Raw genomic sequence first — 15,878 nt, 5'->3', positions numbered from 1 at the left:
CAAGGCTCTTACCAAGAAAAATGACTACAGCAGATCATTCTGTACTTTTTATACAATATTTATTTCAATATAAAGAAATAAAATGTACTTCAATAAACATCTCATTCTGTCCTGTATTTTTATTTTATTTCTGTAAAGTTACACAAAGGTAGCTAAAAAGGTTTTTTGCTTAGTAGCGAATAAGGAGGGCATCACTTTTTGAAGTATATACTTTAGGGGTTATGTTGGTAACAAATCAGTTAGTAAACAGCTAATTATTGTGTGCTTTCAGAATTTATGCAAAGTTCTTAAAGTTTTTTCTGTCTCTGATTATTGTCAAATACATTTAAAACATCTGTAAAAAGTTAATTAAATCCTCATCTTCTTCTCTTTTTCAGCTAGTATGACAGGCTTTCTTTCTACAAATACAGAATAAGTCAGTCTTGAAATTCCGATGTCTCCCCATACAGATTTCTTCTTAATTTCCATTCTCAGATAGTCAGGTATGATTAGTGCATTGTTCTTCAACACAGCCTGCATAATTACCTAAATCCTGCCTTGTTTTTTGAAACTTTTCAGGGCACAACAGTTGATGCAAACTTTATTTGGAAATGTTACAAGCAGGAGGTGGAGACAGTAAGTTAAAAAAAAAAAAGTTAAAAAAAATAATTGCTGTATTTTCTTCTTTATCATGTAGTTTGGGGGGCTTAACTTTTACTTTCTATGTAATTCTGGATAGATTCTTTATAGCTACTCATCAATATATCTTGTATATTGTAATATATAACATATATAATTATTTTATATAGAATAAACTATCAAACTTCATAAAAATATTATTTGTATCTATAGTAATCTATTAGAACAAGTAAATAGTAGTCATAATTAGCATTATGACATTATCTTTCATCTTAAAAGTTCTCAACAATGTTAATTAAATTACAATTTAAAATTAGATTCTGTATATATTTAGTCTGTGAATAACTACTGAATGGCACTGAATTTCACAGAGAAGAAATCCACTGTTTGTAAGGATAACTTGTAAAAAGTTTTCAAGAAGTACTCTGGTCTAAAACTGAGGATCTGATATGTTTTGCAGTGAGTTCCATTTTGATTGTTTTTACAAAAGCTTGTTTCTTTTCATAATATGCAGCTTCGTTAATAAATGTTGGATAGACTGTACAGTCCCCTTTATATGCAATTACTTCTCCATCAAGTGTTAAAAATAGAGGATCACCATTGTTCAGTGGCTGCCAATCTTGATCCTTAGAGAAAGAAAATAAATAGAATATATTTACATGAACATTTAAAAAGAAAATTAAAGTGAATTCTAAATTTATGCTCAATAATTATATTCCCTACAGTTGATGGCAAAAGCTTCTAAAAGAATTCCTTTTAATTACATAATATTGGGTTTCTGGCCTTCATTTTCAGGTTTGTGTTGAAATAACTTACTGGTAAAGGTGAACTAAAAGGAAACCATGTATGCTCACAATTGATTGAAAAAGACCCTCGCTTTAGAATTAAAAATTAAGATTCACATTTTAAAATATAAGCTATCCTATTGTCATGTTCTTTTCAGTTTTAGGTTCAAAAATGATTTTAGATTCACTTATCTACAAATCAGTTACTGAAATATTGTATGACCTTAGTGGTAGAACTTACTATAGGGAAGATCTAAAGTATTCAGTAAACCCAGTGGCAATATTCTCATTTTAAATATTTTATTTACTATTAAAAATATACTATAATGTAGCAGGAGCTACACAAGAATACTTATGAAATGTTGTAAATGAACACTGCTATAAAATTTACCTGCAGTTTAGGGTGAATAATAGCAATAACTTCACCATTTTTATTCCTGGGATAATCTACTTTCTCCATTATTTTATAAACCTCAATTGTACATGGTGGAAATTCTTTTCCTAGAAAGAATAAATGTGGTTTAATGTCAAAATGAACAACGGACTGTTAAAAAGAACAATGCATTACTTATTCTCTGTAGAATGGCTTAAATTATTAGCTTGTACATTGTTAAGGTTTGCACACTAGTGATTAGCTCATACATCAAAAGCATGTCTAGTTCCAGGTCTTTCTTCCCCTAGAATCCAAGCTACAGAAAGATAATTCTGTTGTGTATTGTTGCATACATAGCCCTGAATTTGATCAGTGATGCTGAAACGTGGCATTTCACTATATACTTAAAAATACTTATTTTGTAGATGAAGAAATTGCTGAAAGGCCTATGCTTGATATTGTTGCATAACACAGAATGGTGTCAGTGCTGTTTCATCTTTACAATTCCAGCACAATAATGTAGATTCTGACATACACAACTAAATTATTTTCCTTCTACTTCCAAATATAGCCTACTGACAAATGTACTCCAAAAGAATTTTCAACACCTATTTTTGCCAGTATGTTTTACATAGTGTACACAAGTGTACACAGGTAATAACAAGAATCTTACAGGATTTCTTGACTGTAATTTGAGATAATGCACAGAAAATGTGTAAATTAAACACCTCCTTAATTTATGTACAGTGTTCTCAATGAACGTACTGCTACACAAATACTTAGCTACTATTTCAGATTCTTAAAGCAACTTTAAGATCAAGTATACATATTGAATCTTTTCTAAGGGGAAATATCCTCAAAGCTACCCAAAGGTGCTATAGAGAATACTTTGGACCTTCTCCTGCAGTTAGGTCATCTAGACAACACCTGCTCTGTATCCCCTTCAATTTTACTTGTTTAAATGTAAAGTGTTGTAGCTCAACCTATTTTATTTTTTGAAAAGCTACTCTTGAAATAGTCCACTGGCATGACACAGGGGGGTTTATTCTTTCATTACTTACTCTACCTTCATTAAAAAGTTGAACAAAATCAAGGCCATGTTTGACAATCTTCCTCATTTTGTCCAAAGTATCGGCTCTAACAACACCTTGTGGCTGAGGACCCACCTCCACACCTGTTTACAGATCAGGGAGATTATTAATATAGCCATAATATATCACAGACTACAAAGGAAAAATACATGTCTGATTGGGTCTGTGTTTTATGTTTAAGACAAACTTTAAACTATACAGTTACGTGATTTTGGATGGCAAGCAGGAAATTTAGCTCATGAGTAAGGATCAGTTCAAAGAACCATATGTACATTTTTGAGTGTGCTCCTCGGGTAAGGGAAATGGTCACTACATATGTTCATTTCTCTTACTCTTTTTTAAAATTATCTTTCCATGATGCATTTTGGAGAACTCAGTGTTTAGTATGACAGGCAAAATAACATTTTTGTTTGTTTGTTTGTTTTTTCCCCTTTTGTTACAATTTTGATTCCATAAATGAAAAAGTTAACAACTTCCATGCAGAAAATAATTTTCACCTTCCTTTATTACATTATCTTTTTTTTCCCTTCTTGGCTTGGGTCCAATGTTTCGGGCAAGGCTTATTTAGAGGAATTAAATATTTCTCTTCTGAAGCTGCTACTTCTTTCTTATCCTCATATATTATAAATATTTTCTGAAAACAGTGGGTTAACTAAGTTTATAAATTTCCATCTGGTTTCTGTATTTTGTAAGCCAAGTAAAAATCAGTGTACTTCAGAAGAGAAAATCATAAACATTTGATTTGGTAAAATACATTGTCAAACAAATAGCTACTGGTGATCAGAGCACGCTGTATAATGTAACAAAATGAACTGATCAGGAAACAGACATTTTTATATAATTTCTGGTAGGTTAAAAATGGTCTTTATTTTTCATATTTACCAACAGGATGTTTTGCTACAGATCGGGTTGTTGCATATTTCAAGTTAGGATGTTCAATCAGCAAAACGGGACAGCATTCTGGAGCCAAAGCATTCTGTGGAGATTGTTTAAAAATGTCTTTGTTATGCAAATATTTTAAAATGTTGTGCCACAAAAGACTACTGATGCAGAAGTGATTTACACAATGTGTTCAATATGTTGCCTTTATTTCACAGTGCTCAAAGAAGTAGGACATCTTTAGAAAACATACAAAGCTGTATTTGTTGGTCTTCTTTCCATTAACTCATGCCAGGCATGGTCCACTGAACTTTGCTGTCTCCTAATATAACTGAACACAGTGCTGGCCTTAAATTGCTAACAGGAAGAAAAATCTACGCATCAGTGTTGCAGAATTTATAAGCAAAATACTTTAAAGCAGATTTCTAAGCAAATCTTGTAGATTTAAATTAGATCAAATCAAATGTTAAAATATGCCTTACTTCTAAAGTAAATAATAATAATAATAATCTAAGTGCACATCATTGGCCTAACCTTTATTTCTTCACTCATTTTCTAGGTCCCCAATAGCATCAACCAGATTACTTAAACCAGCACTTCTGCAAACCTCACTTCACTGATATTTTTCAGCCCCAGAAATAGCAGAATCAAATAGGTTTCAAAAGCATATTAATATTCCTGTAAGTAGCGACAAGGGGAACATTACTTGTTACCTGGTTCCATTAGTTTTTCCATGTCTTTATTTCATAAAATTAATGTTTAACTATTTAGTATGTGTGACCCAAATTTATTTAAATTGCTGAGAGATCAGTGTGGCATCAGATTAAATTACATTTATTTTCACAGATTTTATTCTAAGCATTACTCTCTGTGCATCAGTCTTACTAGAACTCATTTTAATACATGAAGATTATGAATGAGGTCAAATCTGAATTACCTGATATTATAATAAAATTATTAATTATCTCTGATTTTAAAAATCCTGAATGATTAAATATTTTAAACAGTTTTACAAAATAAAAAAATAGAATATTTAAAGAAACTAAGAAATAGTATATAGTAATACATTACAAACAATAATCTATTTTAATAGTTCATTTAAATTAGTTTTACCTTGATATAATGAAACATTTGAATTGTAAAGTCATCCCTGGAGTTTTCAAGAATAAGGGTACCACCCATGTTAGAAGTGGTGTTGTGAAGGTCAAAAATAAGGTCATAGGCATCATCACTACCTTTTGGACCAAATATATGATTGATTTCCTGAGCCCTTCTCACTTCATATGGAATATCTTCCACCACTGTCCTGCTGTTAATATTAGTACAAAAAAATTAGTAAACTCATTCCATGGCTTTACAGTCAACAAAATATGTATATCCTTTTCTTTTCACTTTAATTCCATAATTGACTGGAGTTTAAATCACCTATTTAAGTGCCTTACATAAAATACAGTGTTTGTGCTTGAAGCAAATATGATTGTTAATGAAAAACAGATCTTACTATTACTATCTCATGCAGATTTTTAAAATCTGATTTTAGCTATAGACTACTTACTTCTCTCTTATTTCTTTACATTGACTTCTAGTCCATACCTCCATTTACCTCCATGCAGAAAACTAACCCCAAATTTATCAAAAACTTAGGCCACTTCCAAGACTGAATCCAGCTTCTACTGAAGATGGTATTTGGACATTGCTTCATGCCCTTTTGTCATGGACCTCAGTTACAAAGTCTTTCATAACCTGATTTCATGTATTCTTGTGTTCTTATCAGATTTTGTTACAGCCTGTTGTTTTGAGTACTCTTGGCCTTCAAAGCTCATGGAAGATTTTGCTACCTCAAACCCGTTCTTCCAAAGTTTTAATACCTTTAGTCTCAGGTGGCTGTATCAGTACTAGACTTAAAAAATGGTCTTAGCCTAAGGAATGGTCTGAGATATTTGCTTCCTGCCTTTATAGGGGAAGTATAGGAAACTGATATATGATGCCAAGATACCTTCCTTACTTAAACAGTGTAAAAAGCTGCTGCAGTTCAGACTTGTTCTGCATATACAGCAGATTTGGTATTCTTGACAGGCTTGGGATGCTACCCAAGTACCATACAGAAACACCTAATATCTTTTGTGCTAAATTCAGGTTTTTTTCCTCAGTACAGCTCAAGCTTTGTAAGGTTTTGATTTTGTAAGAAATACTGGTATTAAGTTGCATAAAGAAAGGTTTGTTAAAAACTGGCAAAACACCTTGCTAACTGCACAGATATTTAAACATCAGAAGAGGTTGCTAAGGAAATTATGGGATCAGCTCTGCTGAAGTAAAAGAAATGGCAAGGTAATCTATTACGAATGGTGATGTGAACTTGATCTACTGGTGGGATGTGATGTGGGTAAGAATTCTTACTTGAGCCTCTCAAACTCCTTATTTTTACAGTTCCGTATATCACAGAATCTATCATTGTATTCTCTAGTTCTGTCTTTGAAATTTGGGGTTCCTTCACATAAAACTGTTAAATACTTCTTGTCAAAGCCAATAGGACTCCCACCGTTCCTTTCAGTAGTATCAGGATTTTCCGTCTCCTGATTTTGTAAAATCATTTGCAGTCTTGAAGGGTCTGCACTTAAAGTGATTAGGTAAAAATCATTCAAATATATTCACTACTATTGTAAAAGGACTGAGTAACAGGATATACAAAGGAATATTATTTTTAAAAATGACGACAACCTGGAGGTGTTTTGATCTTTTTTTTTCCAACTGTCCTATGTTCAAAACAACCTTTTTTTTTTTTTTTCCTCATGTTTGTCCTAAGTAAGCAATTAAAAGAATGGCCTTAACATTTCTGTGTAATTTTTTAAAATCTAATTTAATAACTAGCAATAAAATTGTTAAATGACAACCAGATGAAAAAGCATGCAGGCTAAGAATAACCTTGATTACAAAATAAACATGATACATTTTTCTTTCAGTGATATTCATTTTCACCACTAAGACCTTTCTGATACATAATTACCTCTTCAGCATGCAACTATACCAAACATTAAAAGTGTTTGGTTCATACCACAATGTACACCTCTGGAATAGATGTCTCGAAAGCAGAGAAACATAAAATCCCATTAAAAATGTGAAATCAATTACTACTGTACAGTAATTATAGATTGTACTTCTCCAATATAAAGAGACAGTTAAATTATTGAATTTTTGTTGATCTTTTTGCCATTGATTTCTTTATTTCTTACACCTTATTTCAAGTTTTCATTTTTTATTATATGTAACTGAAATTAAATTGTATCCCAATTTATATGCCATTTTTTCAGATACGGGGGTCTCCATTTAGATTGTTTCATGTTTTCACATATCCTATATTACTACAAGTATAATTGTACTCAGAAGAGCTCCAGAGCTTCATTGCACTAGAAGACATGAGAAATAATGACTTCACAACTCAGAACAGCAATACTTAAGTTTACACAAACACAGCTAATCTCATACTAATTTAAAATGCTATGTTTAAGACTATGTGTTGGTTTGAGACTCATTTTATTAGCGACAAATCTAAAATGAAACTGCTAACACACAATTTGTTCTTTTTGGGTTAAAGGTCAATAATTTAAGTTATGTGACTGCACAGTTAAAATAGTAGTGGAACTTGTGTTTACAGTTTAATCTGGAAAAGAAGCACCTTACAATTTTTTTAAAAAAGAGAAAATTAAAACAACAGAAAGCATGGCTATTCTTACCCAAGATTATCAGGGTCAAAAACACGGTTCAGGTCACAGTCAATGTACCTAGTACACTTCTTCACAGCTCTTGGGTTCGTAAGAAATGGTTTCACTTCCATTCCTGTTCTTTGAATTTCAGCTCCATTCTCTTGCCAGTGCTTGACCAAAAATACCCCTGATAATTCATTACCATGAGTTCCTCCAAAGATAGCCACCCTTCTGACTGGAGGTTTATGAACAACAGAACAGGAAGTCATGCTTTTCAGCAGCTATAAGAATTGCTGAAAGCAAAACAGAAAATAAGGGTAAAGTAAAGCTTGTGTCACCAAGAAAAAAAAAATATATATATATATATATTTTTAATAGGAAATTATTTACGCCTGTTTAGGTCAGACGTGAACGAAGAGAATTAACATTTCTCTACCAGTTTCAGATTCCTGTTGTGAGGCGGGGAGTTGCTCATCGGACTCTCCTCCCTCTCAAGGATCCCTCCCCTTCATTTACCATATTTAGTAATACCTCCAAGGCTGGTAATGGTACAGTTAGACAGTTCAAAAGTTAACTTTTTCCCGTCTAGCTCTATTAATATGTGATATATAGGTAAATAATGTGCTATGAAAGTATGAAGAAACTTTTTTAATGCATGCTTTGAGAATGTACTTAAACATCTAATATTTTTGCATTGCAAGCAAAACAAGTAACAAGTATATTCATGTGTGTTTTACATTACATAAACATTACAGTATACAGAGCAGAAAGATTTAAAAGGAGAAAAAAATAGTAAAATATGAATCATATCTTGGCTCTAGATCAACACATAATGCTGAAACATCAAGTACTTTCATCTAAAAAAACAAGAACAGCTGAGTTCCTCAAAGCATGTTGTTGCTTGTATGACCTTTTTTGTTTTATAATATCTGAAGAACAATGATCAGAATGAGCACTATCTGAAATTAAAGTGCAATATACCCATAAGTCACCTAGTATTCCCGGCTCTAGTTGTGTCTTGGGATCTGCTAACACAGACCTCTATGACATTGAAACAACTTGGTGAAGACCCCTTCTAACATCTGCAACCTCTTATTAAAAAAGGAAATTGATACAGACCACAGAGGGACAATAGTTTTCTCCCCCCAAAAAAACTTAGTCAACAACTTCTTCCACTTCCAAAAGCATTCAGGTAGGATTTCTGAAAGGAAACTTCAGCTAAACGTTTAGAGAACGGATCTTGATAACAATAAACAAGGTCTCACTGCTGTAAATGACAATTATTCACAACTAGTGTCCAGCACACAATATAGATATAAAAATGTTAAACTGTAAGGGAATAGAAAATATTTATCAAACTATTCTATTTTATTAAGAATATACTCCAGTAACTGACAGAGTATTTGACTAGTATCTGTGAGAGGTTTTATAACCCAGGTTGATAAATTATATGTCTATGAAAATAAAGCTAAACATAGGACTTACCTAGACAAGTTCTGTCAGTCATATACTTCCTAAGAATGTTATTCTCTACATTGCAGCTTATGTCTACAGATTTGCTGAACCTTATAGCAAGTTAATATAGATAGACTGCTTACTTTGTCGCTGTATGACTGTTGTAAGCTGTCAGCTATTTAATCACAGTAAGTAATTTATTAAGCAAAGCAGTAAAGCTCTATTTTACAGCACTGGACAGTCTGTACTGTCCTTTGACCTTGGTCTCTTTAGCGAAGGTGCCAAAATGGGTATTTACATGCTGCTTGAAAAAAAACGACTTGTGCTCTGAATCTTGGTTTGTTGAATTTAAACACCACAGCAGTTTGAAGAGTAAAGAGCAAAATTCAGATATGCAGTGCTAGTACACATATTTTATCTCTCATTGCTGATGGTGCTGAAATGGTTATAATTCCTTGCAAAATCTTGAATGAAATACAGAGATCGTTTGTGCACTTACCTCACTTAACATGCAAGAAGTTTGTTTCCTAAGAGCTCTTTTAGGACAGATACAGTGCATTTCCAAATGAGGTTAGGAACTAAAGCCATGGAAGCTTCTTTTATACCCTTAGAGCAAGTTAACTTCCAAAGAGTTTTTAACTCCTGGTCTCCCGGGACATTACAAACACCCATGAATATGTGGCATAAATGTAGACAATTGAAATGTTTTCAATTTTCTTATTTCCTTTTTTCCTATGCTATGCCAATACTTGCATGTTGACAATTATGTAGGAACATACTTGGTTTATTAAAAATTCAATATTGTTTTTATGTACTGCTTTTTTTCAACAAGAGTTTTGACTTATTTTCTCCACTCCTTAGTCATATACTAAGTTATTAATGACAGCACTACATTCGCTAGTAATCCCTCCTTTTCCACTGATGTGACCTGATCTAAAACTCAAGAGTACTCTGAAGCTAGCAATTTGAGACAGAATCCGCTTTGATCTGAAGGCTAAGATTTAACACAGGAGCCTGACAGAAATTACATGGTTGCAAACAGCTGTGTTAAAAACCCAGCATGAAGAATGGAGATAGCTTTATTTGCAGCCGTGCTTGTGTTCACCATTTGTGGATATTCAGCTTGTGCCCAGGGTTCTGCGAGCCCCAAACACGTGGGTTGGTACCCGAGGGCAAAGATACCTAATTAAATCCTAGAAACACCGATTTATTGTTCCTATATTGGTATTGAACGGGGATGAGACCCCAGCCCCGCCGGTGCCCCAGGGCGCTCAGTAGCGGCCTCTCATGACCACTGGCGTAAGGAATCGGCTCCTTCCCGCCCTTTTGCCACCTCGCGCCTCACGAGGGCGTGACGGTTTGGTCCGTTACTTTTGGCGGGCTTCACCTCAGCCCCAGCCCTCAGCCCCTGGCCGGTCGTTTCTGTTGGTCTGTGAGGGGTGCTGCTCTTGTGTGAAGTTCTGAGGCGGCTTATCTCGGTATCTCCCCTTACCTATCTTTAGTTTTACTTTTTTTTCTTTAACTCGGGGCCTTGGCTTGCTCATCTTCAGGAGAAGACAAAAAGCAAAGCAAGATAATCTAAGATCTTACACAACACAAAAGCTGTCTTCAAAAGCTGAAATTCCAGGTTTATGGGATTTTATTTGACACGTGTATTATTCACTGGTTGTCATTAAGCTTTATAGAGCTACCAATGCATTTTAAATATAAATTAGGTAACAGCAATAAAGTGGAAGCTGCTGTAATGTCATGTGTAGTTAGTGTGTATTACAGAATTAAAGAGTAAATTGATTCAGCTGTGGTAGATACTTGGCCTTAATTCTTACCAAGGTATGTAACAGCTGCATACAGTTAACTGCCAAAACAACAAAATAAATATAAAGGCAATGGTTTATGTTATTTATCCTCAATGCATGCTATAATTTATGGATATTTCCTATAAAAATACTTTAATCAGCAAGCAAATGTAGTAAACTATCTGTATTTAATATGCTAATTTATACCTTTTGGTCATAATCTTTTAAAGAATCTTTGATAGTAATGGTTTTTGATGTGTGGAATATTTTCTCTGAGGAATTTGGGGAAAGACTTTAAATCTGTACAATACAGTACAGAAAAGGTTATTTTCTTAAAGCATGACAAAACCCTACATAGTATCTCACACGTAGTTAAATCATGAGGTGTCTTTTTTCAAAGCAATATACCTTGTCTTCATGTTTTGCAAACAATGCTTAAGTATTTATTTTTATTAGTATTGTATCTACCTGAATTAAAAAATGTTCTTTATTTTTGAATGTATATTTACTTTTAAAATCAAAAGTGAATTCAGTATTTTTTACGGCACGCAAGTAACAGAGAATATAATTTTTTGTGCAAGAATGTAATAATTTGGGTCATTAATCTGCAAAGACCAATTGCATGCTATTTTTGTACCTGTGAATCTTCTAAATCTGGTTCAAATTCTCACACAACATAGACTTCTCTAAAGTAATGTGTATAACAGAGTTATACCAAGAATTAAAATGAACCGCTACAAAGTAACGTAAAATTTGAACATGTTTATAATATGAATTAGTTTACTTTTTCCATTTACCTTTCATACAGCAAATTTGAAGTAATCAATACAGTGTTGCCTATTAAAATACAGTACAGAAATGAAAAGGAGTTTATCTGACACTTCAACTCGCACCACAGCAGGTACTATTCATTCTTTTGTGCTTTACAGTTTATGCATTTTTATGCTTATATCCTAGAACACCGTTTCCTGAGTAGACTTGTTTGAATTTCTATGTTATTACAGCACAGTGCAAAATTTTGGAGTAATGGGATTAGTCACTAAGTGAAATGTTTAACTCACCGACTGATTTGCAGAATTGAGTTCTAGAGATACAAATTCTGTGAAGCAACGTCTTGTCTATGTTATGTGTTTATGAAGTATAATTCCTATGGATGATGTAAAATAAAAGAATATACAGATAATTACCATTTACATAATTTAAGTATGGATTGTGTATCCTTTTGCTGTTGGTATAATGTTATTATGTGAATTTTAATTTTAGGTTGTCTGCCTGTACCACTGTTCAATCAGAAAAAAAGAAATAGACAGCCCCTCACTTCAAATCCACTTAAAAATGAGACAGGTACCAGTTCTGTAACTTGTATTTATGACTTATCTCCTACATCATTGTAAATAAGATACGTATAATTTTAACGGCTCTAAATCCAATTAAATGTTAACTTTGTTATTATTATTATTAAACTAGATATTGTATTTATAAAGATCTATATGCATCCTTTATATTTATTTCTGAAAAGTTCATTATGTAAAAAATGTCCTCCAGGAAGTTCCTTTCTCCTCTGTACAATTGAGCTTTCTTACTTTGTGCCTAGAGGGAGGTCAACTCTTTGTGTGTTAGAGAATGAAGTAGCACTGGCATTTAAATAGAGTCTCTTGAAACTCTGACCTTTTGTTTTCAGTTTATTTCAATCAAAATTCAAGCCTTGTGTTACAAGAAGAAACATAAGATGTCTTTCTTGTAACTGAGAACTTTTTTTCAAATTGTCCTTAGAAAGGACTATGCAGAATTCAATCTGTTATTATTTTCATTATGCTTTACTTGAAATAAAAATCTCTGTGCTTATAAGAAATGTCTAATGTTTATAAGTTAAGCATTATCTAGAAAAGCAACTTGTCAGAAATTGCCTTATAATTATAGATATCAAAGGATCACACCGCACCCCCCTTTTTTTTTCCTCCTGAGCAAGACTATGTGTGGAAAGTAAAGCAGATAAAGAGTAGGAGGCCTAAGCAGACATTTAGATCTTTTCAGTTTGTACATATATTCAATCCTTTGTCTTTTGATAATTAGGCTGGGGAACTGCGAACCCAGAAGGAGCTGAACTACAGAAAGCAGTGAACGATGGGTATGTAAAACTAGATTATTTGTTATTTACTGATTTTATTTGTGTACTATCTATTAGTTTCACAACCTATGAGCCATGTGCGTGTCTTAAAATAAATCTGCTACTCTGTTACTGATATTTTAACTTATCTTTTAAAGCCGAGGAGAACATGAGATGACTTTTTCCCTTATGAAACCACCAAATGCATCAAATTCTAATTTAGCAAATGCTGGCAAAAACTTGAATGCCTACAGGTTAGTTAAGTCTTTAATTTTTACTACGATTATCCAAAATAATTTTTATTCTGGTGTGATACACCTTGCATTATTCCATATTCTAATAGCACTTAGAGCGACCCTTTTAATTCTAAGGTCATCACCATAGGCCTAAACAATTACATTCTGCTTATGAGCCAAAAACAACTGAAATGGAGTATCTTTCCAGTGCACCTAATGAGGCCTAATATATAGCCTTTTTATTTTTTTATCATAATGGTTTCACATTGACAAAGTACTCAAGTATGTATCTAAATCTCTGGGTTTAATTGGGTTTCACACGAATAATTGTATGAGGAAAGGGGATCAACTTAGCACCAGGAGAGAACTTCAGAAGGAGAATTCTAGGAATCATTTATCAAGAGACTATCGATAGTTTCTATCAGTGTACATTAAGGCAATTATATATAGAAACATTCAATCAGAACTTATGAGTTATGAGACTTATGGAAAATTGTAAATCTTAGGTCAGGAAAGATCCCTCTGTAGGACAATTTATTTCCCAGCTTGGGACTGCAATTTTTCAGTCATATTAAATTCGTATTTCAGTCACATTGAATTCAGTGGGATTTAAGCAAGTATGTAATCACTATTCTGTATATGGATAAATTTAAATGTATGTTCAAATATTTATTGAGTCTAAATATTTAACAGATTTTAAACTGAAACAATACACAGATTGCTTTTATAAACCGTAATTACGAATCTGAGTATTCAGAACAGATATTCTGATACTAAATTGTGTCTTATATTATGCTTCAGGGCAGAAGAGAAGACTCCCAGTACTAAAGTTTGGAACAGAAATGAGTATACTCCTCTAAGTAACAGGACAGATTTAATATCTGATAGTGGAATTATTCGAAAGTTTGAGAACCCTTCAAATACTTTGAAAACTGTTCAGCAGCAAAAAAAAAAAGATAATTGTAATTCACCTCAGCATATCAAAACAAGAGCAACTAACCAAACATATGCACGTACAGGACAATGGCCAGTGAAAGCTAACACTGTACCAAGAAGTCTGCAGGATCATGGTCTGGCATATAAATTTAACTGCAACAGTCAGCAAAGTAACATGAATGAAAAACAATTTGATTGTGTTCCAGAAGACAAAATTCAGGTAAATTTCTGGAGAGAGTTAACAGAAAGAAACAATGAAGAAAACTGTAAAGAAAAAGAAAGTTGAGGAAAGATGAGGCTTTCATCAGTCCTAGCAGCCTTAATAAACCCTTAAGTTTCTAAAAATTTGAAACCAAGATTTTAATATTGTAATAGCCTTCAGTCCTCAGCATGATCATACAGATTAGAAGGGGTTATTTGTATAGTCTGAACAAATACTGTAATGTAAATATTGGATATATAACTATTACATAAACATCTATCTGCCTTTTAAATTCTGTAAGTGTGTATCTAACTTGAGTTTTCTTCTTCCTCTGAAAGGAAGTTTCATCATCTGAATTAAAAACTAAAGAAAAAAGGAATTCTTTGCGAATCATATCTGCAGTCATTGAAAGTATGAAGCACTGGAGTCAATATGCTTACAAAACTGCACTATTATTTGAAGTTTTAGGTAGGTGTTATAGGTTGTGCTACAGCCAATAGTAATGATAGGACAACAGCCAAGAGAAACTGTGTTATTAACTGTTAAGGAACAATAAATGAAATAATTAAAAATGCAAAATACTAGCGCTATTTAATTTTCCTGCTGGGAGATCTACTCAGCTATCAAAGGTGATTGAAATAGGAGCAAAAATATTAAAATAGTCACCCATCAACATTTAAGCTCTTTCTACCCTGTTCGTTTACTTTCCTTGTTACGATACGTTCTATAAATTTTCTTATTTAAAAAGAACCTTCTGTAGAGGGGTACAGATTTACAATAATCTTTAATTAGGGAATAAATTCAAGCCTGGAGTGCTTCTAAATGAAGATGACTTTTAGTGTGTTTCACTTTGTGTTTTAAGTGATGTTATCTGAGAAATGAACATGACAAAAGATGAAAACTGGCTAAACTGTTTAAATCAAGATGAATAAAAATACACAATGTAATGGTATCTCAGAAACTATAATTTTGACAAGGCTACAAATATATGTAATGCTTAAAGTTGATTTGTAAATGAGGATCAATAAAACAGAGAATTTAGTTTTGCTATGATTAACGGGAGAATAACCCATTTACTTTGACAGTTGTGAAAATGGCATTTTATCACTCAGTTTAGACAGACTTCATACACAATTTTACTGTAAAGCCCATAACTTGTATAGGAACTTCCAGTGCTGTCAGCATGAATTGTGATAGGATGCTGATGCTGATTTATGTATCTTTGTGCTTTTGTGTAAGAAATGTTGTCGTGATAATTTTGCACCTTATTTAGTACTGCTGTGATGTTTACATCATAGTTTGTCATTGCCATATGTTGTAGGCACACTTGATTCTGCAGTCACATCTGGAGCATACGGAGCAAAGAATTTTCTTTTGAGAGATGGAAAGGAGAGTCTGCCTTGTGTTTTTTATGAAATTGTAAGTATTCCCACTCCTACACACAACACAGACACCACTACCTACAATCCCTTTTAAGAAGTTAATAATATACTGTTCCAATGAAACAGAAAATTACTGTGTAAAAGGAAGGCTAGATGTTTATACCTTATTGTTTCCAAACTGTTGTAGAGCAATATCGCAACCACTATTTAGGCATCCTCAGACTTCTGTTTCACCAAAAATACTGATGATGCAGCTGGGACTTCCAGTTCAAATCCTAAATATTTGATAATAGCAAAAAAGCTGTTGTAAATTCCTT

The 15,878-nt window shown here is 33.0% G+C and overlaps 2 protein-coding genes across 18 annotated transcripts in view; one reads left to right on the top strand and one right to left on the bottom strand.

Moving 5' to 3' along the window:
- Positions 1-37: 37 nt before the first annotated feature.
- On the bottom strand, positions 38-15,848 carry ASPA (aspartoacylase). 6 transcript variants are annotated; one of them, XM_021274871.4, is made up of 7 exons: positions 15,725-15,848; positions 7,478-7,740; positions 4,860-5,055; positions 3,750-3,843; positions 2,843-2,950; positions 1,795-1,904; positions 38-1,244 (listed from the first exon to the last, which is right to left on the bottom strand). In XM_021274871.4, exons 2-7 carry the CDS (start codon positions 7,714-7,716, stop codon positions 1,032-1,034), a joined length of 960 nt encoding a protein of 319 aa, XP_021130546.1. In that variant the 5' UTR covers positions 7,717-7,740; positions 15,725-15,848; the 3' UTR covers positions 38-1,031. The 6 variants fall into 6 exon arrangements, with proteins under 6 accessions (XP_021130546.1, XP_012958466.1, XP_012958467.1 ...); XM_013103012.5 differs by lacking the exon at positions 15,725-15,848 and adding an exon at positions 9,402-10,154; XM_013103013.5 differs by lacking the exon at positions 15,725-15,848 and adding an exon at positions 8,933-9,142.
- The window catches only part of SPATA22 (spermatogenesis associated 22), a 76,484-nt gene continuing 70,855 nt past the window's right edge, over positions 10,250-15,878 (top strand). For 10 of the 12 annotated variants that reach the window (XR_011804268.1, XR_011804271.1, XR_011804269.1 and 7 more), the window contains exons 1-8: positions 10,250-10,380; positions 11,507-11,599; positions 11,962-12,042; positions 12,772-12,826; positions 12,964-13,059; positions 13,843-14,197; positions 14,518-14,647; positions 15,501-15,598. Coding sequence is in view for 4 of the 12 variants with exons in the window: in XM_072026109.1 (XP_071882210.1) it covers positions 11,557-11,599; positions 11,962-12,042; positions 12,772-12,826; positions 12,964-13,059; positions 13,843-14,197; positions 14,518-14,647; positions 15,501-15,598 (858 nt within the window). In the remaining 8 variants the exon portion in view is untranslated. Of the gene's footprint in view, positions 10,381-10,483; positions 10,733-10,874; positions 11,022-11,506; positions 11,600-11,961; positions 12,043-12,771; positions 12,827-12,963; positions 13,060-13,842; positions 14,198-14,517; positions 14,648-15,500; positions 15,599-15,878 lie in introns of those variants that run through there. The other 2 variants (XM_038165769.2, XM_072026108.1) reach the window with 2 other exon arrangements.

The sequence above is a fragment of the Anas platyrhynchos genome, chromosome 20 (genome assembly GCF_047663525.1).
Source record: "Anas platyrhynchos isolate ZD024472 breed Pekin duck chromosome 20, IASCAAS_PekinDuck_T2T, whole genome shotgun sequence".
Taxonomy (NCBI): domain Eukaryota; kingdom Metazoa; phylum Chordata; class Aves; order Anseriformes; family Anatidae; genus Anas; species Anas platyrhynchos.
The sequence above is the reverse complement of the archived record's forward strand: the minus strand, read 5'-3'. Positions and strand labels throughout refer to the sequence as shown.

What these genes read in the sequence shown, in the direction of transcription:
- ASPA (XM_021274871.4), bottom strand. Translation starts at nt 7,716, where the DNA reads ATGACTTCCTGTTCTGTTGTTCATAAACCTCCAGTCAGAAGGGTGGCT. An exon ending in TGTTCAACTTTTTAATGAAG is followed by an intron (nt 1,905 to 2,842) that starts GTAGAGTAAGTA and finishes TATTCTTTCTAG; the next exon opens with GAAAAGAATTTCCACCATGT. An exon ending in TTATTCACCCTAAACTGCAG is followed by an intron (nt 1,245 to 1,794) that starts GTAAATTTTATA and finishes TCTTTCTCTAAG; the next exon opens with GATCAAGATTGGCAGCCACT.